This window comes from Aegilops tauschii, chromosome 5, assembly GCF_002575655.3.
Source record: "Aegilops tauschii subsp. strangulata cultivar AL8/78 chromosome 5, Aet v6.0, whole genome shotgun sequence".
NCBI classification, from domain to species: domain Eukaryota; kingdom Viridiplantae; phylum Streptophyta; class Magnoliopsida; order Poales; family Poaceae; genus Aegilops; species Aegilops tauschii.
The window spans coordinates 567,660,744-567,685,508 of record NC_053039.3 but is presented as its reverse complement, the minus strand read 5'-3'; the positions used below and the strand labels follow the sequence as shown (position 1 = coordinate 567,685,508).

Sequence of the window (24,765 nt, the reverse complement as noted above, 5' to 3'; positions counted from 1 at the left end):
GTGCATGAGGAGGGCATCTTCTCAGCCACACCCCACCCCAATCAAAAGTTTGTGAGGAAAATGACTAAGTGGGCCAAGAAAAAAGACATGTGGTGAGACACGATTCGCCGAAACTTCTGCCGGCGCCCCCAAAAGCCCCCAACGTGCTGCTTTTTTCCTGGGTTTGCCGGCGCTATTTTGATGTCCTGTGGGGGCGCTGGGGGCGTTGCTGGGCCGTTTTTCGGCAAAAAGATGGTCCGAGCGTAAAACCGAGCCTAAAAAGGTGTCGTGGGGGACGTCCTGGGGGTGGGGGGGGGGGGTGGAGATGCTCTTAGTTAGAGCTCGCCTGCAGAACACCCGGGCCATGGCCCGATACGCACATGCGATGTACTGGTTACTTTTAGGTTCGTTGAACACATGGCTCTCTTCTTGGTGTATCTACCTGATTTTTGTTCATGATATTATCTTTTTTTCTTGTTTTCGACTAGTTTCTTGTGGGTTTTTTTAATCAATTTTTTTTCTTGAATTCTTTTAATTATCTTTGCCTCTTTTTTCATTTCCCTATTATTTGTTGTTCTTTTCCCACATTTTTCTCTTTCTTTATTTTCTGTGATTTTCTTCTTACTTATTTTACTTATGCAATTAGAAAATAACAGTACACATGACCAACGTATGTATTTTAAATAAATGATGAATATTTTTTTACACAATGAAATTTATTTAATATATGATGAGTATTTTTTTTAAATACGCGATAAAAAAATTCAAGTGTATTTTCTATTTTATGTCCTAAATGATTATTTTCCAAACTTATGTGAATATATTTTTAAATGTGAGAATACTTTAATAATTACATGGACATTTTTAGAAATACGTGAACACTCTTTGCGAATACATGTAATTTCGTTTTGAATAAAAGATTTTTTTACGAACTAAATGAATATTTTTCGAAATAGGTAAATCATATTCAAAAGTACAAGAACATTTTATTTAGAATATATTAACAAATTTCAAATGTATTATATATTTTGAAATGAGTAAGGACCTTTTTAATACGAACTATTTCTGTCAATAGTGCAAATAAAAAGCATTACCTAGAATAAAACAGACATATTTTTTATAATATAATAAAATAATCATAAGTTGATAAAATAAGAAAGGCCAGTAAAAATATATAAAAGAACAAATAAAGCAGCAAAAACACTGCAAAGTCACAAACAAACAGAAATGCGTCAACCAGGCTAACTGACAAGTGGCCATTGCGAGTAAAAGGTGAGCATTCGGCGAGGGAAAATGTTTTAAATAAGTCGGATGATTTCTTGTCTTTATCAATCACGTCCAGAGCCGTCCGATCCCACATGATCGTGTGGCGCGAGCGCTATCTCCCACGCAGGAAGGTAGCGAATGCTCTGTCTTCCACACGCAAAAGTATCCAAAGTTCGTGACATGTGGTAGCGTTCGGACAACTGCCTATTTAAATGATCTTTTTTAACGTACTCCATATGCAGTGATTTTGCTAGGTAACTACACATGTGATGGTACAAATACTAGAACACCATCTTTCTCGATGCTGATTGTGGTAAAGTGAAGGTTGCTAATGTTTAGAGTAGCACCATTGACGCCACCACCTTGTTCGACGCATGCCATCGTAGCATCATCGAAGCAGCCGGGTCACCATTGCTGCACCGCTGCAGTCGTTGCATTATCGTTGGTGCAGCCATGTCCATCATTGCAACACTTTCGTGGCCCTGGAACACGTTGCCGCAACATCATCATGGTTGTCGAAGCAGGACGTCGTGGCTGTCCAACCATGTCGTCACAACATCATCGCTGCCATCCAAGTACAACACCGACGTTAGAAGCATGTTGCCGCACCATTGCCATGGTCGTCGAAGCACGTCCCGTAGCATCACCGCGACCGTCGAAGTCTGCCATTGAAGCATTGTCGTGGCCGTCAAAGCGCCATCGCGGCGGTCGATGTAGCACGCCTCGTAGCATCACCATGTCCGTCGAAGCATGCTGAGTATTACCGAGCGGCAAGGTGCACCGACGCGAGCTGCAATGGAGCAAGGTCGGTGCCGCGACGGAGCATCATGGGGCGTGCTGCACTAGTCCATTTTATGTACGGATTGCTGTACTAATCCATTTCATGTACGGATTGCTTAGGACACGTACGTATGACCGGTCAAGGAAACTGAATCCCGGGCGGGCTCGCTGTCGATCCATCTATATAAGCTAGGTACCCAGATGGCAAGCAGCTAGCGAGTTCAGGGTTACACGTACATACCTAGCTACTTGATCCATCTCGTACGTGCGTAGCTAGCTCTGCGATGGCCGACGGCAAGCTGGATCCTCCCGCCGGCTACGCCTTCGACCCAGCCGAGCACGAGCTGATCACCAAGTTCCTCCGCCCACGGATCGCCGACGCCTTCTTCGCCAGCCGCCTCATCCACGAGTTCGACGCCTACTCCGCCGCCCCCGGCGACCTCGTCGAGATGTATCAACACGCGCAAGGAACGGACAAGGGCGACGGGAAAGGGGGCGTCTGGTACTTCTTCACCCCTGCCCGTCGTCACCAGACCAAAGGCGGCCGCGGTGGCGGGAGGCGACAGCGTGGCGTGGCCGACGCCGGCGAGGGTTACTACTGGCACTCGGAGAAGGGCGGGATACCCGTGCTAGACAACCAAGGTAAACTCGTAGGCCATAGACGAAACCTCAGCTACGTCAAGAAGTTGCCGGGAGAGAAAGAGAGGATCAGGATCGGCTGGTGCATGAACGAGTACAGCGATGACAAGCAAGACGGCTTGGTGCTCTGCAAGGTCTGCGTGTCTCGTCACAGGAGCGAGACCACATACCACGAGGTAATCAATGCTCCCGGTTCCAGGAAAAGGAAGGCCGCCGACGTCCAGCACCCGGATGCTCCACGTCCCCAAACCCCACGCCGCCAGGAACCGCCGATCGTCCAACAACCCGGGATGCTTCACGAGTATGGGCGCTGGTTCATGTCCGACGAAGGCGAGACGTTCTTGCCGCCCGGAGCTGTGGACGACGGAAGCGTGGATCCAGGCGGGTTCTTCACCGACGACATGCTTCAAGATTTTCCCGTGCTCCATGACGCTGTGGTGGCGCAGGGGTTCTTGCCCGGCAAACTCGACGGCGAAGTCCAAGAAGGCACTAGTGCTGCAGATGATGAAGACGAGGCCTTCCGGTGCACGTTAGATGAGCTGCTCGGCTTGTGCGACGACACGACTGTACTAGTCTAGGAGAGTGGATCCTTTCACCACGTGAGGGCCGAGTGCGTGATGAAGAACTCCGAAACCTGCATCCAGGAGATGATCCAAGAGATGATGTACTAGTCTTGCTTAGCTTTGATGTATGTCATTGTCATGGCACAAAAGGTGTCTTGCTAATTGTATTGTGATGATGAACAAGCAATTAATCCGTGTGCAGCAGCCGAATTGATTAATTTCTCCATTTTTTTCTCCATATATTCATTTTGTATTACGTATGTAATGGTTAGGTTTTTTTTATCAGTAATGGTTAGTGTTTCAGTTTCTCTGTTCGTGATTGAAAAGGTGCTTGATTGTTTCATCTATCCAAATCCAAGTACCCATTTCCCCTCAAAACGTACAGGGCATCACGGGATATAATCCCTCTCCCCTCCTCTCCCGTGTCGCTCTTGCGAGCGACCGGGGTGAACCCTAGCTGCCGTGACCTGTCCTCCCTCTCCTCTGCTCTCCTCCCTCGCCGCCGCCCAGCGACGCCGTCGGGCGAAGCCCGGTCGGTGGGGGCGGCGGCGGGGCCTCTTCTTCCTCGCCCTCGTGCTCCGCGGCTGGCGTGAGACAGCCGGTCGAGTGGGGGCGCCGGTCTTTGGCAGGGCCGGCGGCGCGGCGGCGTGCTCGGAGTTCGGCGGCGGGGTTGCCTGGTGGGGACACGATGTCGAGTGGCAGGCTCGTTTGTGGTGTGGCGGCCGCTGGGATTCCCGATCTGGGCAGTGGCGTGCTGGCGCGGATCCGGCCCGACCCTCCCGGATCCGGCTCCTGGATGGCGGCGGGCGGCGCGGGACGGTGGCTGAGGTCGGTCTTGACCTCGGAGTGGGGTGGTCTGCAGCGGCGCTGCTGTGGCCTGGTGGTTGTCTGATATGCGCGCGGCAACTGCGGGTCTCTCCGGCGGCGGTTCATCAGCGTCGGACTCGGGTGAGCTCCCTCCCTCTTCTTTGGACTCAGCGACGCGCTTGTCGGGTCGGGGTGGCGCCATGGTGTGGTGGTGCGCGCGAGGCCTGCCGGTGGTGGCACGGGACTTCGGGAAGGGGCAGGGTGCCCCTGCCGGTGGTGAAAACCCGTTCTGCTTTGCCAGGCCGACGGCACCGGCGTTCTAGCGTCGTCCTCTTCTTGAAGGCGCCGTCGCGGCATCTCATTTGTCGTCGGAGTGCTCCGGGGGAAACTCTAATCCTTGGATTGGGCGGTGGCGACACAATGGTGTCGTTCCCTTGCTGAAGGCGTCGCTTTGGAGCTCATTGTTCGTCCTACACGACTTCTCCTCCTCGCGGTGGCCCGCCCACGGTTGAGGGCCCCGACATCTTCGTAGTAGTGCTTATTATGTTCATCTGATGTTGGCTAGGATTTTGTCGGGGTAGTGTTGCTGTTATCAGCGTCCTTGTATCCGGCCTTGTGTGTGTGTGTGTGTGTGTGTGTGTGTGTGTGTGTTTGTATCGGCAGGTTCAGTAGGTTGAGGAGCAACTCTTTGCTCTATTGGCCGGGGTGAAGATACCCCGAACAAGCCCCTCAAAGGATTATGTTCCATAGTAACAAGTGACAGTAAATTTCAGCACACTATATAATTTTTTCCTTACCAAATTCCACCTACCAAAGGCGCTTCACTCCCTGGCAACGGCGCCAGAAAAGAGTCTTGATGACCCACAAGTATAGGAGATCTATCGTAGTCCTTTCGATAAGTAAGAGTGTCGAACCCAACGAGGAGCAGAAGGAAAGGACAAGCGGTTTTCAGTAAGGTATACTCTGCAAGCACTGATATTATCGGTAACAGATAGTTTTGTGATAAGGTAATTTGTAACGGGTAACAAGTAATCAAAGTAAATAAGCTGCAGCAAGATGTCCCAATCCTTTTTGTAGCAAAGGACAAGCCTGGACAAACTCTTATATGAAGGAAAACGCTCCCGGGGACATATGGGAATTATCGTCAAGCTAGTTTAAATCACGCTCATATGATTCGCGTTCGTTACTTTGATAATTTGATATGTGGGTGGACCGGTGCTTGGGTACTGCCCTTCCTTGGACAAGCATCTCACTTATGATTAACCCCTATTGCAAGCATCCGCAACTACAAAAGAAGTATTAAGGTAAACCTAACCATAGCATGAAACATATGGATCCAAATCAGCCCCTTACGAAGCAACGCATAAACTAGAGTTTAAGCTTTTGTCACTCTAGCAACCCATCATCTACTTATTACTTCTCAATGCCTTCCTCTAGGCCCAAACAATGGTGAAGTGTCATGTAGTCGACGTTCACATAACACCACTAGAGGAAAGACAACATACATCTTATCAAAATATCGAACGAATACCAAATTCACATGACTACTTATAGCAAGACTTCTCCCATGTTCTCAGGAACAAACGTAACTACTCACAAATCATATTCATGTTCATAAACAGAGGGGTATTAATATGCATTAAGGATCTGAACATATGATCTTCCACCAAATAAACCAATTAGCATCAACTACAAGGAGTAATCAACACTACTAGCAACCCACAGGTGCCAATCTGAGGTTTTGGGACAAAGATTGGATACAAGAGATGAACTAGGGTTTTAGAGGAGATGGTGCTGGTGAAGATGTTGATGGAGATTGACCACCTCCCGCTGAGAGGATCGATGGTGATGATTTCCCCCTCCCGGAGGGATGTCTCCCCGGCATAACAGCTCCAACGGAGCCCTAGGTTGGTTCCGCCAAGGTTTTGCCTCGTGGCGGCGGTGTTTCGTCCCGAAAGCTTGCTTATGATTTTTTCCAAGGTGAAAGACTTCATATAGCAGAATATGGGCACCGAAGGCCTGCCAGGGGGCCCACGAGGCAGGGGGCGCGCCCCCACCCTCGTGGCCAGGGTGTGGGCCCCCTCTGGTTGATTCTTTCTCCAGTATTTTTTATATATTCCAAAACGTGCCTCCGTGAAGTTTCAGGACTTTTGGAGCTGTGCAAAATAGGTCTCTAATATTTGCTCCTTTTCCAGCCCAGAATTCCAGCTGCCGGCATTCTCCCTCTTCATGTAAACCTTGTAAAATGAGAGAGAATAGGCATAAGTATTGTGACATAATGTGTAATAACAACCCATAATGCAATAAATATCGATATAAAAGCATCATGCAAAATGGACGTATCAGAGGTCGACCATGGAAGCCATTTTCTTGGTACGACAACTTATGGAGAGATATATGGAGCAAAAGAAGGACTTGCATATGGTGTTCATTGACGTGGAGAAGGCCTATGATAAGATACCGCGGAATGTCATGCGGTGGGCCTTGGAGAAATACAAAGTCCCAGCAAAGTACATTACCCTCATCAAGGACATGTATGATAATGTTGTGACAAGTGTTCGAACAAGTGATGTCGACACTGATGACTTCCCGATTAAGATAGGACTGCATTAGGGGTTAGCTTTGAGCCCTTATCTTTTTGCATTGGTGATGGATGAGGTCACAAGGGATATGCAAGGAGATATCCCATGGTGTATGCTCTTTGTGGATGATGTGGTGCTAGTTGACGATAGTCGGACGGGGGTAAATAGGAGTTAGAGTTATGGAGACAAACCTTGGAATTGAAAGGGTTTAGGCTTAGTAGAACTAAAACCGAGTATATGATGTGCGATTTCAGTACTACTAGGTGTGAGAAGGAGGAGGTTAGCCTTGATGGCCAGGTGGTACCCCAGAAGGACACCTTTCGGTATTTGGGGTCCATGTTGTAGGAGGATGGGGGTATTGATGAAGGTGTGAACCATCGAATCAAAGCCGGATGGATGAAGTGGCGCCAAGCTTCTGGCATTCTCTGTGACAAGAGAGTACCACAAAAGCTAAAAGGCAAGTTCTGCAGGACAGCGGTTTGACCCGGAATGTTGTATGGCGCTGAGTGTTGGCCGACTAAAAGGCGACATGTTCAACAGTTAGGTGTGGCGGAGATGCGTATGTTGTGATGGATGTGTGGCCACACGAGGAAGGATCGAGAGTCCGGAATGATGATATACGAGATAGAGTTGGGGTAGCACCAATTGAAGAGAAGCTTGTCCAACATCGTCTGAGATGGTTTGGGCATATTCAGCGCAGGCCTCCAGAAGCTCCCGTGCATAGCGGACGGCTAAAGCATGCGGAGAATGTTAACAGAGGGCGGGGTAGACCAAATTTGACATGGGAGGAGTCTGTTAAGAGAGACCTGAAGGATTGGAGTATCACCAAAGAGCTAGCTATGGACAGGGGTGCGTGGAAACTTGCTATCCATGTGCCAGAGCCATGAGTTGGTTGCGAAATCTTATGGGTTTCACCTCTAGCCTACCCCAACTTGTTTGGGACTAAAGGCTTTGTTGTTGTTGTTGAAAAAATAGTTCCTGTACAAAAATAAGTGCCCACTCATTTAAAAATATGTAATTGAATTTAGAAAGTGTTTGACTATTCTAAATAAAAAATTATTGTACTTTCAAAAATGATTCATGAACTATCTAGACAAATATCCATATAATTTATAATAGATACTCATGTATTTAGAAAATGATTTTCTTTTTTCCTAAGAATGTTCACATGTTTTATAAAATTTACATGTAATTATCTTTATTTACCCTACCTCTGTGTATTGCGGCATGTGCATATATATTTTGGAATTCATCCATATGTTGTAACCTCCGTATATATTATTTTGTAGGAAAGCAAGGATTCTCAAATGATGACTTTCTTGCAAGTATTGGGGTCCAGAAACAGTAACCTGAAGCTATCAACAATGTGGTGGTGGTGCACCATGAAGCAAAAGAAGCAGTCGAGCACACATTGGTTGTACAGCAGTAGGAACTTCATGCTATGAAGAAGGCCCTAGGTGAGCAGAAAATAGAACTTGGAGCCGTTAAGAAGACCCTAGCAGAGCAACAACTAGAACTTGAAGCTGTCAAGATGGACCTAGAAGAGCAGCAGCAAGAACATGAAGCATGTCGTGCCAGGTGCGTAGCATGAACTTCAATATGTGAAGATTACGTACACTTTTACACTAGCAAAAACATACTTGAAGGTGTCAAGAAGGCTCTGCCAGAGCGGCAAGACTAAATGGAATGCCTGATAATGGCCCTGTTAGATCTGCATAATCATCTTGAATCTATCAACACTTCCCTTACCGAAAAAGGCTTTCTCCCCTCTTTATAAAAAAAGCAACCATCGAGCACAAAGTTAACAAGGTTCCGACCACAAAAACACACACACACAGCCACCGCAGGCAGTTCCGACGAACACACACACACAGTCGAAACCCAAGTTCAGCTGTGGGCACAGCACAACAAGCCCAACATCGGCGCAAGACACACACAACAAACATAACGGCGGTGGCGAGGTGTAGAAGATCTAATCCGGCTCCGGCGCTGGTGGGGGAAGCGGTGGAGCCATAAGGAGAGCCATCGAGCGAAGCTGGATGATGATGGAGGTGATGGCGTCTATCTCCCGGGGACGGCTAAGCGGCCGCCAAAACTGCAACTAACCAGACCATTTGAACAAAGCGTCAGTAGCACGTCGAAAAGGAATGCGCTGAATCAAAAGTTTATTCCTAACAGTCCACAGCGTCCAGGTTAGCACCCCGATGATCAGCCACCTAATGTGGCGAATTGAGGGAGCTGACGCCTGGAGTTCCGCGAAAAGAGCGGGGAAGTTGTTGTGGTCCCTGCTTCCACCCACTATTTCACGGAAACAGCTCCATAGGAACTGCGCGGACAAGCATGTGAAGAAGATATGGTTCAAATCCTCTTCAGGCCCGCAGAGCGGGCATCGCCCATCCCCTGGGCCGTTGCGCTTCAGGACCTCCACGCCGGATGGGAGGCAGCCGCGAATCCACTGTCACAAGAAAATCCTAATCTTCAAGGGGAGCCGTATATCCCAGATGGTGGTGTGTACCTCATGACCCAGCGAAGCTGTGATGGCCTGGTATAGAGATTTAGTGGAGAATTGCTCAGATGGCTCTAGACGCCACCTGGCACGGTCTTCTCCTACCTCAAGATCAGGTTCGTGCAGCGCGATGCATTCCAGCAGCTCATGCCAGTCCGCGTTCTCAGGCAGGCCAAACGCTCTCCGGAACGCGAGTTGCCCTAAGTCAATAAGGGTCGTCGCGACAGAGATCCGCGGGTCAACCGCGATGGAGAATAGGTAGGGAAAACGTGCCGCGAGGGGTAAGTCTCCAGCCCATCTATGGAACCAGAACATCGTGGAGGTGCCCGATCCAACCGCGATCAAGGTGCCGATGCGGAGGATCGGTAGGAGCTGTATGATGGATTGCCAGAACTAGGAACCTCCAGACCACTGGCAGAAGGTGAGAGGCTGGCCACGGAGGTATTTCTGCTGAATGAGGTGAAGCCACAGGCCACCCTGTCCGTTGGCAATCCGCCAAAACCATCTCGTTAGGAGGGCAATGTTCATGCGTTTGGAGGACATGATCCCGAGACCACCCTGGTAGGGCGGTTTACAAATCTCCGACCAACGAACCATGTTGTATTTCTACTTGTCGCCCTCGCCGGCCCAGAAGAAGCGCCCCTGAACTATGGCAATCTCGTGATCAGAGTCTCAGGAAGGCTGTAGAAGCTCATGATGAATAAGAGAAGGATGGCCAGGGACGAGTTAATAAGCACTGTCGGGGCCGCCTTCGAGAGACATCGGCCCTGCCAAGCCTCGATGCGGTGTTGAAGCTTCCCAACTGTGGGGCGAAGCTCAGCCACCGTGAGCCTCAAATCACTAATGGGGATCCCCAGATAGGTCGTGGGGAAACACCCAAGCTGGCAATTGAGCTGATCCGTGATGCTCTGCCGTTCGTCTTGGGAGTATCCCAAGACCATTACCACACTCTTATTGAAGTTGATCCCGAGGCCAGACATCTGCTGGAAGCATATCAGGAGGAACTTCAAGTTCATGATGTCGGTCGCCGAGCCTTCCACCATGATAATGGTGTCATCCGCATATTGGAGGAGGGAGATCCCGTTCCCCCCCCCCCCCAACTAGATGCGGGGCTATGCCCTTAATGTGGCCCGCAGCCTTGGCTTTATCTAAGATGGCTGCCAGAGCATCGACAACCATGTTGAAGAGGAACGGTGAGAAGGGGTCGCCCTGGCACATCCCACAAGATGTGGGGAAGAATGGGCCAACCTCGCCATTAATGTTCACCGCGGTCCGGCCTGAGGATACCATTTGCATCACTCGGGAGACCCACCTGTCGTTGAAGCCCTTCCGCAGCAAGCATTCCCGAAGGAAGGGCCAACTGACCGTGTCATACGCCTTGTGGAAATCCAGTTTCAGGAAGACTGCCTTGAGGTGTTTGGAGTGAACCTCATGGAGTGCTTCGTGAAAAACCAGAACTCCGTCAAGGATATACTGGCCCTGAATAAATGCCGACTGATCAGGATGAGTGATCCCGTCGGCAATGGGGGCCACCCTAAGGGCGTACCCCCTCGCGAGGATGCGGAAGATGACATTAATCACCGTAATCGGCCGAAACTGGCGAATATCCGAAGCCCCAGTTACTTTGGGGATGAGGGTGATGATCCCAAAGTCCAGCCTGGCGAGGTCAATGGACCCTACAAAGAATTCCTCAGACAAGGCCATCACCTCCGGTTTTATTACCTCCCAGAAAGTCTGGAAGAACTTCACTGGGAGGCCATCCGGACCGGGGGCCGAAGAAGGGTTCATACCCTTAATTGTCGCCCACACTTCAGCCTTAGAGAACGGGGCCGTAAGGGCCGCGTTGTCCGCAGGAGAGACACAACTGTGGGCCAGCCAGATGTCTTGCGCCAGGGCAAGACCTCCCCGAGGGGAGGCAGAGAATAGGTCTCTGTCAAAGCCGACTACATGGGCCCGGATGTCCTCTGGCAGCTGCAGGAGGGTCTCGCCGTCCCAGAGAAGCGGGATGGAATTACGGCGACGACGACCGTTGGCAATGGCCTGGAAGTAGGCGGTATTGGCATCCCCCTTGAGGACCCAATTCTGCGTACCTCGCAAGCGCCAGTAGGCCTCCTCGTCCGTGTAGATGACCGTGAGCTAGTCTTCCAGGTCGTACCTAAGCATCCACTCCTCAGCAGAGAGGCCTGCGGCATCAGCCCGCAGATCGAGGGCCTGGATGGCCTCAAGAAGGGCTTTCTTACGCTCGCGAATGTCACGGCCCACATTTGCACCCCATCCTTTCATGAATTGCCGGGACCGCTTAGCACAAAAGTGTCAGGAGTCAACGGCCGAAAGGGCGCGATGGGGGGCATCACGCGCCTCGCGCCACCGGGCGGCCACCACTGACACAAACCGAGGTTGGCGCAACCAGAAGGGAGAACTTGAAGTCATCAAGAATGCTAAGAAAGAGAAAACGTTAGCTATCGAAAGAAGCTTAATGATCTTGATAGGACGCTTAAGTACATCGCCACGATTGCGACGCCAGGATCCCATGTCTATAGCTGAGCAAACAAACCCCATCATACTAGTGCATTGTTTGATGGTCATGAAAATGCGCCATGTGCCTAATTTTATTGTGTGGCTCTGTCCCATGGTTTTTTATTGTAATGGTTCAGAAAGTCTGTGTGATAATTGTCTGTCATTTAATCGAGTAAGGATAGCTGACTTGGCATTAAAATTGAAATCTCGCACAAATTCATATACGAATTATAAAAATGATTAAATTTTCAAATATGCCCGCCAATTGCAATATATAATAAATTGACCGCATCTACAAATTGGGATAGGTATGCATGCCGTCGCCCGCGTATGGCATTGGATCCACATGTAAGAAGCCAAATTACCCACGTCTGGACCCACTTGGTAGCAGCCATGTCAGCATCTCATTGGGTCTTCATGCCAGAATAGTTGACCGGTCAAATGCATCATCGTAATTGTTAGTGACGGTCAACGTCACAGAAAAAATGATGGCTGGTCATCCATGGAGTCATGCGCCTCCTACACGAAAGCAAAAAGGGAAAAAAAATGGAGTTTATATGCGTCCTTTGTAGGTTCCATGATGAATATGCCATGGAGTGGCCAGGGTTTACTTTCTATATACAAATTGTATCGTTACTATTATTGGCTCACATTTAGGAATCGGTTATTATAAAACCGTGCTACGTGACCATAACCGTGTGATTAAAAAGTCATGTCTAATATTAATTCTCTAAATGAAAAAGTAAAAAAAGTAAAAAAAGAAAATCAAAAGAAAACTAAAGAAACAGAAAAAATAGAAAAAGAAGAACAGCAAAAGGGGAATAAACAAAAAGCCAAAAATAATAAAATAAATCAAGACGGTTCTGCAGGCAAGCTCTAGGTAATGCCCGGTACAAGCGATATATATCATTTGGCGCCCGACAGCACGTCTGATAAAAGAGTCTCTCAAGAAGGTTGGCCTAATAACACGGTTCTGCCGCCTATTATTTAGCTAGCAATGGCTACTGATTCAGTCCCTCTCATCTTAAATGTGAAATGAATACTTGACGAAATAAAAAATGGATAAGGACATTAGTGTGTTTTGATGCAAGCTACAAGGTAGAGTGAAAAAATGTTAAATAAACATGATATCAAGTAACCCATGCAGCTAGACTCCTATATTTGTGATTTTCCAGTGCTTTTGCCCTTTTTTGTTCTTTTTATATATTTCCACTTGGTTGTTTTACTTTTTCTCCTCTTACATATATAGTATTTCTAAAGTATTCTTGTTCAATTTTTCTTTGTGCACATTTGACAAAATAGTTTGTGTAAACAAAAAAAATGCTTACTCACGATAAAACTATTCTAAATAAATTTTTCTTATACTATCAAACCAATTCACCTATTTAGAAAAATATTCATTTAGTTTCTAAATAAATCTTTAGAAAAAAATCTTGAATTTACAAAGTGTGTTTATGTATTTTAGAAAATGTACATGTGATTGTTAAAGTAGCCATGCTTATGAAACAATTCACATAATTTTGAAAAGAAATCATATAAAACAGAATATACACTTAAAAAAAATTATCTGTATTTAAGAAAATAGCCATTGTATATCAAAAAACATTCATCGTGTGTTAAAAAAATTCATCAGGTGATTAAAATATGTAAATCATATGATAAAAAAGTCATGTTGTTCATTTTCTAAATGAAAAGGGATAATAAGTCAAAACAAAAAAATTATGAAAGAACTAAGACAGGAAAGGAAAAAAAAAGGAAAAGAGGGAAATAAAGAAAAGGCAAAACTAATAAAAACGAAACTGATGCATACCTTTTTCTTTCCGTTTGCCTGCTAGCTTAATAATTGATTGAAGCATCTCAATCTTGGTATCACGGCGACCAAGCCATGGACGCCTCGCCCTTCACTCCCTCAAAACACCACCTCCCGACCTCCCTCACTTTTGTCTAGTCTTCTTTCCTCTGCTCTGCCTTCGCCTAATTAAACCAAACTGCCCACAGCATGAAGGCCCCCATCCTTGGCGGCATCAAATCCAATGCTACGCGGTGAGCAGGCCGCCGTCCCTCTGTGCTAGCGAGCTCTGCGCTGTGTGTGGACGAGGCCGTAGGCATACGTGTACCAGCAGTAGCAATTTCATTCAAAAAGGATGTCCGATAACCCGTTCATGAAAAGATGAACTCGGGTCAGATTTGTTTGCGCGCAGAAAACATATCAGAGAATTGATTTACTACTCGGACGTTCCCTAGAGTTTGAACGGTCGGACCAAGCTGAAATTTGAGTGGTGGTCAACATAGGAATTGCGCAACCGATGAACAGTTGGATTTTCCAACGGATGTCCGGGATGGACGCTAGACTCCTCGCCACAAAGTCGTCCAGATTCGATTGGGCTCCGGTATGTCGGAGATTGCCGGAGATACCTCCATAGGAACGCGAGGAAATTTTACAAGGTTGTTGTAGACTCAATTCCACACAATTTCACCGAAGCAATCATCAAAGCGACACTCGAGGAGGCGGAGAAGGTGAACACAATCCGTTGTTCAACAAAAACGGCATGATCACACGAGGGCAATGTTGACGTTGAGCCCCCAAGCTCCATGGACGAATTCCTCTATGACTTCGGCTAGGATCAGAGTTGATGATGAAGGCACCCGCCTGATCATGATGATTTGACGCGAAGCGTAGTCCTTGGTCCAGGAAAGGTGACCAGTTGAGCCAGCAACACAGATGCCGACGTCGACGATGAAGTTCGGTTCCGACATGTAGATCACGTCGGAGCCAATCTGAATTCCCATGACCCCGCAGCGACTGCCAGCAAGGACCTGCATGGGCCACACATGTCGTGGTGTTTCAAATCGGTTGAGTGGCTTGGTAAGGCTGTAACTTCTATGAAAAAACATATTAGTCAAGATGCATGTTGTTTAGTTATCCTAACCTTTTGAAGTCATGATTATGATATTGTCATGGTGCACTGTCCTGCTTATGATTTTGGTGATGATAGTCTGCTAGATATGATTTTCCCTACTTGTAATTAGCCAGTTTGAATAGGATGGCATGTTTTCGTTCGATGTTGACAATTCTAGGCCATTGGATGATACGTAGCTGCTTTTGTATCGCTCCACATTTACCTGGGGTCAATATTAATGCTCCTATTAATAATTAGAGCCTTTAGTCATGCTATTATATATGTTTAACAAATGGATGTGATTGTTATGGGCATATCTCTTGATGCCGGAATTTGGGAATTGCAACTCTTTACATAGGCTTGCTAAATAACCCTTGGTACTATCTACTTAGACTAGATGAAGATATTTGATACTTTACCCACGCATGAGTAGTGTAGGTGTTGTGCAATTTGCTATTTCTTAGGTGATGATGAATGGGTTCCAGAACATAGGTTTTGTTTGTGGTTTGGTTAATATTACGATTGCTTAAACTGTTGTGGAGTAGCTCGCTACTATTATATCCTCACCAGCTATATGAGTGGTGCATAATCTTTATCTCCGCTGAACACAAACTATATTTTTCTGTCTCTTGTTATGTTCATTTGAGAGAGATCTAACATCGTTGTTTCTTTGATTATGACGAGAGCTAAAGGGGAAAAACAACCCTGGAAGTCAGAGTGTCAAGGAGGGAAGCTGATACAATCCTCGTGTAGTCAACTTTCAAGCTGATCCAGATAGCGAGTTAGTTCTGGTGAGTCCCTAGTCTCCCTTCTCTCTCCATGTGCCTTGACATGGTCCAGACATCGAGCTATGGTCAGTTGGGGTTCTGGCCACTGAACCAATGATTTAGGGTGGGTAGGGGTTATGTGATCATGTGACATGTGTTTGGTGGTCTCTGGCCAACACAACATTCCATATAGACCTCCTCTCCACTCCTTGACATGGTCTTGTGCTCCTGGTATGCGAATACCTACGGCCTCATCCACACACGGCGCCGAGCTCGCCACAAGGGAGGGATGACTACTTGCTCCGCACGTTGCATTGGATTTCATGCCGACAAGGATGGGGGCCACCATGGGGCGGTCAGTTTGGTTTAATTATATCTAAGGAGGAGTGCGTGGAGGCGGAGGCAGAGGAAAGAAGACTAGACATGAGCGAGGAATGTTGGCCGGTGGTGATCTGATGGAGTGAAGGGCAAGGAATCCACGGTTTTGGTCGCCGTGATACCAAGGTTGAGATGCATCAATCAATTATTAAGTTGCTAGGCAATCGAAAAGAAAAAGGTCCGCGCACCCATACGAAGATTGATATGCATATGTTTTGTTTAATCAGCATCCATGCGTATCATTGCATATGCATCAGTTTCATTTAATCAACATGGATCAGTTTCATTGAATCAAAAAATTGAACCAGAATAGTTTAGAATATTTTTAGAGTGAATTCTGGTTTTTACCCTCTATTTTGACATTTTTTACACCAATTACCCTATTTAGCAGAATTTCATCCATTTTACATTATTTAGCAAAAGTGTTGCCACAGTTCACCATGTTTAAAATTTATGAGTGTTCTGACCGATGGGTCCCAATTGTAAGGTCTAGCTAGATGCCACATCGACAGGTTTTTTCTTGATGCTTTTTCTGCACGCCGAACCGCACCGCCCTAGCTTCTTCTGATAAGCTAGGCTCGATATGATTGCACTATAGTATCTCAGGAAACATATACTTATTCTTCGCTGGTCCACATATGTTCACCACGGGGTAAATTGAGGTAACACTTTTGCTAAATGGGGTAAAATGGATAAAATCCCACTAAACGGGGTAATTAGTGTCAAAAATGGCAAAATAGGGGGTAAAAACCGGAATTCACTCATTATTTTATATATTAAATAAATACAATAGGAGAAAAAGAAAAATAACCAAGTAAAAATAAATAAAAAGATCAAATAAAACAGCAAAAACACTGCAAAATCAAAAGAAAAAATAGGTTTTGTTAATTTTTCCCGTCATAGCAATCCTTAGTCCACTGGTTTTCGTAAATTCATGAAATTTCTTTTTATTTATTAAACATTGTGTTAACTTCATGAAAAGTAGTAGCAGCAGCCAACGGAAGTGTAGACATGGTCAGGAGGAGGAGAGCTGCTGCTTCAAATAGTTTTTCGAGACAACTGCATTATGATCTGCTGAGAGGAGAAGAGACGCTAGCAGTCAAGACTAAAGAACATATATAGGTACACCCGAGATACCAAATACTACTTTCAAGATGCATATTTGTTATTGACCTTATTTTCTTTAGCAGGTTGAATCACTAATGTTACTGAATTTCTTTGTGACCATCCACTAAAGGTGACTCTTGCTGAGCCATTTTGTTGGTACGATTACATAATCTACACAGACTCTATCGTCCCTTGCTAAAGGAGACCTCTGAAGAAATTGTCTTACAAAATGCATAAATCTCTTTTGATGGTATGATATCCATAATCTTCTTTGATGTGCAATACATCTTCTATTTTTAATTACTGATGTGTTCTGAACATATTTCAGAATAATCAAAATATCTTGATATTCGCAGGTTACTTTGGTCTGACTTACGGGGTAAAGAAAGCTTTTGTCTGGATTAGTTCGCTTCCAATCATTCTCATGTTTTAATGTTGTGAGTTACTTCCGCATATATGCACACCCGAAAGTGTTGACAAGTATTGGTCTGAGCAGTTGAAGGAAGATGATACAAAAATAGTCGAAGGACGGTCAGCCTATTTAGAGAAGTTGAAGGAAGATGATACAAAAATAGTCGAAGGACGGTCAGCCTATTTCTTTCATTCAACTCTCATTAGTCTTGCATGGCCTTAAAATAGTACTGTGGCGTGGGCAACTAAGAAGAATCATTACCACCTCTGAAGCAAATCTTCATTCAATTCTATATACATAAGAACATGCCCTCCTTTAATTTTCCTTATTGATTTTTATCCTTTGACCCTTATATAACTACTTCAGTTCAACACCTTTAATCTAATTATGTTCACCTTTGCGGAATCAGTAAGATACATACTTCACCATTCTCTCTTCATTTTCATATTTGTTCGGTTTACGTACATGCCTTTGTTTTGGAACAGGTCATCCTGACTTCCCAAACCATGGATATTTCAGACTTAAAATATTATCTAGAATAGAATATTGAATGCATAATATGCTTATGAATTGTCATGTTCAGTTATTGACCAAAAGATCATCATCGTGCTATGTTCAAAAGATTTCTCCCTTGAATGGTCTTGCCTTATGAAGTCAAAATTGCATCACCATTTTATTTCATCATGATTTTTTTTCATGCTAATTGTTGTATAATGTTGCCTTCACTAAATGTAGGAGTGGTTCGGCTTTTTATGTGCAGAAATTATGGGACAAACTGAATTGGCAATTTATGTTCTCGCTGTCATCAACTCTTACACACTATTATTTTTCCCACTTTTCAAGTGCCAGCACTCAGTTCCTATTAATGGAGGTGATTGTTTGTTTTCTTCACCATGACGATAAGTAGTGAGTTATGATGCGGGCACATAAGAAGAATCATTACCACATCTGAAGCAAATCTCCAATGCCAATTTGATTTGTGCTATATTTTTTATTCTTTGTGGGCAATTTGATGCACAAATGTTTGTCAGGGCCACGATATTTTGCCAGTGGGAACTGAAACCACTAATTTTAATATTTTTTAAAGGAAATGTTATGTATTTTTTCTAGCCAGTTCTGCATTGTTCAATCTCATGAAATGGTTTTAATTTAGCCAAGAAACGATATGGCTGAAAGCATATCCAAATTATTTATATTTCATTTGTCTAACATATCCCATTTTTCCTACAACAGTTCCCGCAACAATGTGCGGGGTGTCATCTAGTTTGAATGAATGAGTGAGGGAATAGGGGCTTAACAGAGGGAGGTGACATAGTGCACGCGGAGTCGTGGCTTTTTTTCGTGATTGTGCATATAAAAATAACAAAATATAAATGAATACCTCGATAAATAAATAACAAAACTACAATTTAAAAAGAAAATAAAAACTTCAAAGAGATGGATAAAAAACATTAAAGAAAATATTGATAAAAACGTAAAAACAATTCAACCGTCTGTGCATTAGAATTACTGTAATCCTTAGCAAATGTATTCGTTTATTAATTACTTGGTAGGGTTACAAAATAAATGTTTATCTCGATCATGCGAGTCTAGCTGCACCGGTTACTTGATACATGTATATTTAACTTTAAAAATACTCTACCTTCTAGCTTGCGTCAAAACACACTGATGGCATTATCCAATTTTTAATTACTCAAGTATTTAATTTACGCTTAATAATAGAAGGACAGCCTCAGTAGGCATTGCTAGCTTAAAAACCAGCGGCAGATCCACGTTTTTAGGCCAAGCTTGGCCAATAACTATCTTTTCGTACGGTTTTAGGGTTAAACATGTCTTTTTTACTCTTTTCTATAATATATATAGAAGGTTGGGAGATCTCAGGGTGGGCTATCACACATTCGCCCAACCTTCTTGAGAAACTCTTCTACTAGACGTGCTTCGGGGTGGCAAATAATATATATATATCGATTGTACCAAGTATTAGAGCATCTCCAGCCGTTGGAGCACCAAGAACACCACCGAACCAAAAAAGTAGGTGTCTTGGGGGTCCAAATGCTTCATCCGGCCGAAATATGGGTGCATGAGGAGGGCATCTTCTCAGCCACACCCCACCCCAATCAAAAGTTTGTGAGGAAAATGACTAAGTGGGCCAAGAAAAAAGACATGTGGTGAGACACGATTCGCCGAAACTTCTGCCGGCGCCCCCAAAAGCCCCCAACGTGCTGCTTTTTTCCTGGGTTTGCCGGCGCTATTTTGATGTCCTGTGGGGGCGCTGGGGGCGTTCCTGGGCCGTTTTTCGGCAAAAAGATGGTCCGAGCGTAAAACCGAGCCTAAAAAGGTGTCGTGGGGGACGTCCTGGGGGTGGGGGGGGGGTGGAGATGCTCTTAGTTAGAGCTCGCCTGCAGAACACCCGGGCCATGGCCCGATACGCACATGCGATGTACTGGTTACTTTTAGGTTCGTTGAACACATGGCTCTCTTCTTGGTGTATCTACATGATTTTTGTTCATGATATTATCTTTTTTTCTTGTTTTCGACTAGTTTCTTGTGGGTTTTTTTAATCAATTTTTTTCTTGAATTCTTTTAATTATCTTTGCCTCTTTTTTCATTTCCCTATTATTTGTTGTTCTTTTCCCACATTTTTCTCTTTCTTTATTTTCTGTGATTTTCTTCTTACTTATTTTACTTATGCAATTAGAAAATAACAGTACACATGACCAACGTATGTATTTTAAATAAATGATGAATATTTTTTTACACAATGAAATTTATTTAATATATGATGAGTATTTTTTTTAAATACGCGATAAAAAAATTCAAGTGTATTTTCTATTTTATGTCCTAAATGATTATTTTCCAAACTTATGTGAATATATTTTTAAATGTGAGAATACTTTAATAATTACATGGACATTTTTAGAAATATGTGAACACTCTTTGCGAATACATGTAATTTCGTTTTGAATAAAAGATTTTTTTACGAACTAAATGAATATTTTTCGAAATAGGTAAATCATATTCAAAAGTACAAGAACATTTTATTTAGAATATATTAACAAATTTCAAATGTATTATATATTTTGAAATGAGTAAGGACCTTTTTAATACGAACTATTTCTGTCAATAGTGCAAATAAAAAGCATTACCTAGAATAAAACAGACATATTTTTTATAATATAATAAAATAATCATAAGTTGATAAAATAAGAAAGGCCAGTAAAAATATATAAAAGAACAAATAAAGCAGCAAAAACACTGCAAAGTCACAAACAAACAGAAATGCGTCAACCAGGCTAACCGACAAGTGGCCATTGCGAGTAAAAGATGAGCATTCGGCGAGGGAAAATGTTTTAAATAAGTCGGATGATTTCTTGTCTTTATCCATCACGTCCGGAGCCGTCCGATCCCACATGATCGTGTGGCGCGAGCGCTATCTCCCACACAGGAAGGTAGCGAATGCTCTGTCTTCCACACGCAAAAGTATCCAAAGTTCGTGACATGTGGTAGCGTTCGGACAACTGCCTATTTAAATGATCTTTTTTAACGTACTCCATATGCAGTGATTTTGCTAGGTAACTACACATGTGATGGTACAAATACTAGAACACCATCTTTCTCGATGCTGATTGTGGTAAAGTGAAGGTTGCTAATGTTTAGAGTAGCACCATTGACGCCACCACCTTCTTCGACGCATGCCATCGTAGCATCATCGAAGCAGCCGGGTCACCATTGCTGCACCGCTGCAGTCGTTGCATTATCGTTGGTGCAGCCATGTCCATCATTGCAACACTTTCGTGGCCCTGGAACACGTTGCCGCAACATCATCATGGTTGTCGAAGCAGGACGTCGTGGCTGTCCAACCATGTCGTCACAACATCATCGCTGCCATCCAAGTACAACACCGACGTTAGAAGCATGTTGCCGCACCATTGCCATGGTCGTCGAAGCACGTCCCGTAGCATCACCGCGACCGTCGAAGTCTGCCATTGAAGCATTGTCGTGGCCGTCAAAGCGCCATCGCGGCGGTCGATGTAGCACGCCTCGTAGCATCACCATGTCCGTCGAAGCATGCTGAGTATTACCGAGCGGCAAGGTGCACCGACGCGAGCTGCAATGGAGCAAGGTCGGTGCCGCGACGGAGCATCATGGGGCGTGCTGCACTAGTCCATTTTATGTACGGATTGCTGTACTAATCCATTTCATGTACGGATTGCTTAGGACACGTACGTATGACCGGTCAAGGAAACTGAATCCCGGGCGGGCTCGCTGTCGATCCATCTATATAAGCTAGGTACCCAGATGGCAAGCAGCTAGCGAGTTCAGGGTTACACGTACATACCTAGCTACTTGATCCATCTCGTACGTGCGTAGCTAGCTCTGCGATGGCCGACGGCAAGCTGGATCCTCCCGCCGGCTACGCCTTCGACCCAGCCGAGCACGAGCTGATCACCAAGTTCCTCCGCCCACGGATCGCCGACGCCTTCTTCGCCAGCCGCCTCATCCACGAGTTCGACGCCTACTCCGCCGCCCCCGGCGACCTCGTCGAGATGTATCAACACGCGCAAGGAACGGACAAGGGCGACGGGAAAGGGGGCGTCTGGTACTTCTTCACCCCTGCCCGTCGTCACCAGACCAAAGGCGGCCGCGGTGGCGGGAGGCGACAGCGTGGCGTGGCCGACGCGGGCGAGGGTTACTACTGGCACTCGGAGAAGGGCGGGATACCCGTGCTAGACAACCAAGGTAAACTCGTAGGCCATAGACGAAACCTCAGCTACGTCAAGAAGTTGCCGGGAGAGAAAGAGAGGATCAGGATCGGCTGGTGCATGAACGAGTACAGCGATGACAAGCAAGACGGCTTGGTGCTCTGCAAGGTCTGCGTGTCTCGTCACAGGAGCGAGACCACATACCACGAGGTAATCAATGCTCCCGGTTCCAGGAAAAGGAAGGCCGCCGACGTCCAGCACCCGGATGCTCCACGTCCCCAAACCCCACGCCGCCAGGAACCGCCGATCGTCCAACAACCCGGGATGCTTCACGAGTATGGGCGCTGGTTCATGTCCGACGAAGGCGAGACGTTCTTGCCGCCCGGAGCTGTGGACGACGGAAGCGTGGATCCAGGCGGGTTCTTCACCGACGACATGCTTCAAGATTTTCCCGTGCTCCATGACGCTGTGGTGGCGCAGGGGTTCTTGCCCGGCAAACTCGACGGCGAAGTCCAAGAAGGCACTAGTGCTGCAGATGATGAAGACGAGGCCTTCCGGTGCACGTTAGATGAGCTGCTCGGCTTGTGCGACGACACGACTGTACTAGTCTAGGAGAGTGGATCCTTTCACCACGTGAGGGCCGAGTGCGTGATGAAGAACTCCGAAACCTGCATCCAGGAGATGATCCAAGAGATGATGTACTAGTCTTGCTTAGCTTTGATGTATGTCATTGTCATGGCACAAAAGGTGTCTTGCTAATTGTATTGTGATGATGAACAAGCAATTAATCCGTGTGCAGCAGCCGAATTGATTAATTTCTCCATTTTTTTCTCCATATATTCATTTTGTATTACGTATGTAATGGTTAGGTTTTTTTTATCAGTAATGGTTAGTGTTTCAGTTTCTCTGTTCGTGATTGAAAAGGTGCTTGATTGTTTCATCTATCCAAATCCAAGTACCCATTTCCCCTCAAAACGTACAGGGCATCACGGGATATAATCCCTCTCCCCTCCTCTCCCGTGTCGCTCTTGCGAGCGACCGGGGTGAACCCTAGCTGCCGTGACCTGTCCTCCCTCTCCTCTGCTCTCCTCCCTCGCCGCCGCCCAGCGACGCCGTCGGGCGAAGCCCGGTCGGTGGGGGCGGCGGCGGGGCCTCTTCTTCCTCGCCCTCGTGCTCCGCGGCTGGCGTGAGACAGCCGGTCGAGTGGGGGCGCCGGTCTTTGGCAGGGCCGGCGGCGCGGCGGCGTGCTCGGAGTTCGGCGGCGGGGTTGCCTGGTGGGGACACGATGTCGAGTGGCAGGCTCGTTTATGGTGTGGCGGCCGCTGGGATTCCCGATCTGGGCAGTGGCGTGCTGGCGCGGATCCGGCCCGACCCTCCCGGATCCGGCTCCTGGATGGCGGCGGGCGGCGCGGGACGGTGGCTGAGGTCGGTCTTGACCTCGGAGTGGGGTGGTCTGCAGCGGCGCTGCTGTGGCCTGGTGGTTGTCTGATATGCGCGCGGCAACTGCGGGTCTCTCCGGCGGCGGTTCATCAGCGTCGGACTCGGGTGAGCTCCCTCCCTCTTCTTTGGACTCAGCGACGTGCTTGTCGGGTCGGGGTGGCGCCATGGTGTGGTGGTGCGCGCGAGGCCTGCCGGTGGTGGCACGGGACTTCGGGAAGGGGCAGGGTGCCCCTGCCGGTGGTGAAAACCCGTTCTGCTTTGCCAGGCCGACGGCACCGGCGTTCTAGCGTCGTCCTCTTCTTGAAGGCGCCGTCGCGGCATCTCATTTGTCGTCGGAGTGCTCCGGGGGAAACTCTAATCCTTGGATTGGGCGGTGGCGACACAATGGTGTCGTTCCCTTGCTGAAGGCGTCGCTTTGGAGCTCATTGTTCGTCCTACACGACTTCTCCTCCTCGCGGTGGCCCGCCCACGGTTGAGGGCCCCGACATCTTCGTAGTAGTGCTTATTATGTTCATCTGATGTTGGCTAGGATTTTGTCGGGGTAGTGTTGCTGTTATCAGCGTCCTTGTATCCGGCCTTGTGTGTGTGTGTGTGTGTGTGTGTGTGTTTGTATCGGCAGGTTCAGTAGGTTGAGGAGCAACTCTTTGCTCTATTGGCCGGGGTGAAGATACCCCGAACAAGCCCCTCAAAGGATTATGTTCCATAGTAACAAGTGACAGTAAATTTCAGCACACTATATAATTTTTTCCTTACCAAATTCCACCTACCAAAGGCGCTTCACTCCCTGGCAACGGCGCCAGAAAAGAGTCTTGATGACCCACAAGTATAGGAGATCTATCGTAGTCCTTTCGATAAGTAAGAGTGTCGAACCCAACGAGGAGCAGAAGGAAAGGACAAGCGGTTTTCAGTACGGTATACTCTGCAAGCACTGATATTATCGGTAACAGATAGTTTTGTGATAAGGTAATTTGTAACGGGTAACAAGTAATCAAAGTAAATAAGCTGCAGCAAGATGTCCCAATCCTTTTTGTAGCAAAGGACAAGCCTGGACAAACTCTTATATGAAGGAAAACGCTCCCGGGGACATATGGGAATTATCGTCAAGCTAGTTTAAATCACGCTCATATGATTCGCGTTCGTTACTTTGATAATTTGATATGTGGGTGGACCGGTGCTTGGGTACTGCCCTTCCTTGGACAAGCATCTCACTTATGATTAACCCCTATTGCAAGCATCCGCAACTACAAAAGAAGTATTAAGGTAAACCTAACCATAGCATGAAACATATGGATCCAAATCAGCCCCTTACGAAGCAACGCATAAACTAGAGTTTAAGCTTTTGTCACTCTAGCAACCCATCATCTACTTATTACTTCTCAATGCCTTCCTCTAGGCCCAAACAATGGTGAAGTGTCATGT

The 24,765-nt window shown here is 46.4% G+C and overlaps 2 protein-coding genes and 1 pseudogene across 2 annotated transcripts; 2 read left to right on the top strand and 1 right to left on the bottom strand.

Annotated features, from left to right (window-relative positions):
• The first annotated feature begins 2,142 nt into the window (after window positions 1-2,142).
• On the top strand, window positions 2,143-3,791 carry LOC141022725 (uncharacterized). Its single transcript, XM_073498983.1, has one exon. The coding sequence runs from the start codon at window positions 2,310-2,312 to the stop codon at window positions 3,240-3,242; it is 933 nt and encodes a 310-aa protein (XP_073355084.1). The 5' UTR covers window positions 2,143-2,309; the 3' UTR covers window positions 3,243-3,791.
• Window positions 3,792-8,717: 4,926 nt separating this feature from the next.
• On the bottom strand, window positions 8,718-10,826 carry LOC141023183 (uncharacterized). The gene is made up of 4 exons (XM_073499523.1): window positions 10,241-10,826; window positions 10,067-10,155; window positions 9,132-9,494; window positions 8,718-9,071 (listed from the first exon to the last, which is right to left on the bottom strand). The coding sequence occupies exons 1-4, from the start codon at window positions 10,824-10,826 to the stop codon at window positions 8,718-8,720; spliced, it is 1,392 nt and encodes a 463-aa protein (XP_073355624.1).
• Window positions 10,827-20,974: 10,148 nt separating this feature from the next.
• LOC141023182 (uncharacterized) lies at window positions 20,975-23,067 on the top strand (annotated as a pseudogene).
• The last annotated feature ends 1,698 nt before the right edge of the window (window positions 23,068-24,765 follow it).

What these genes read in the sequence shown, in the direction of transcription:
- LOC141022725 (XM_073498983.1), top strand. Translation starts at nt 2,310, where the DNA reads ATGGCCGACGGCAAGCTGGATCCTCCCGCCGGCTACGCCTTCGACCCA.
- LOC141023183 (XM_073499523.1), bottom strand. Translation starts at nt 10,826, where the DNA reads ATGGCCTTGTCTGAGGAATTCTTTGTAGGGTCCATTGACCTCGCCAGG. An exon ending in GGCTGCGGGCCACATTAAGG is followed by an intron (nt 10,156 to 10,240) that starts GCATAGCCCCGC and finishes TCATGGTGGAAG; the next exon opens with GCTCGGCGACCGACATCATG. An exon ending in CAGCTTCGCTGGGTCATGAG is followed by an intron (nt 9,072 to 9,131) that starts GTACACACCACC and finishes TTCTTGTGACAG; the next exon opens with TGGATTCGCGGCTGCCTCCC.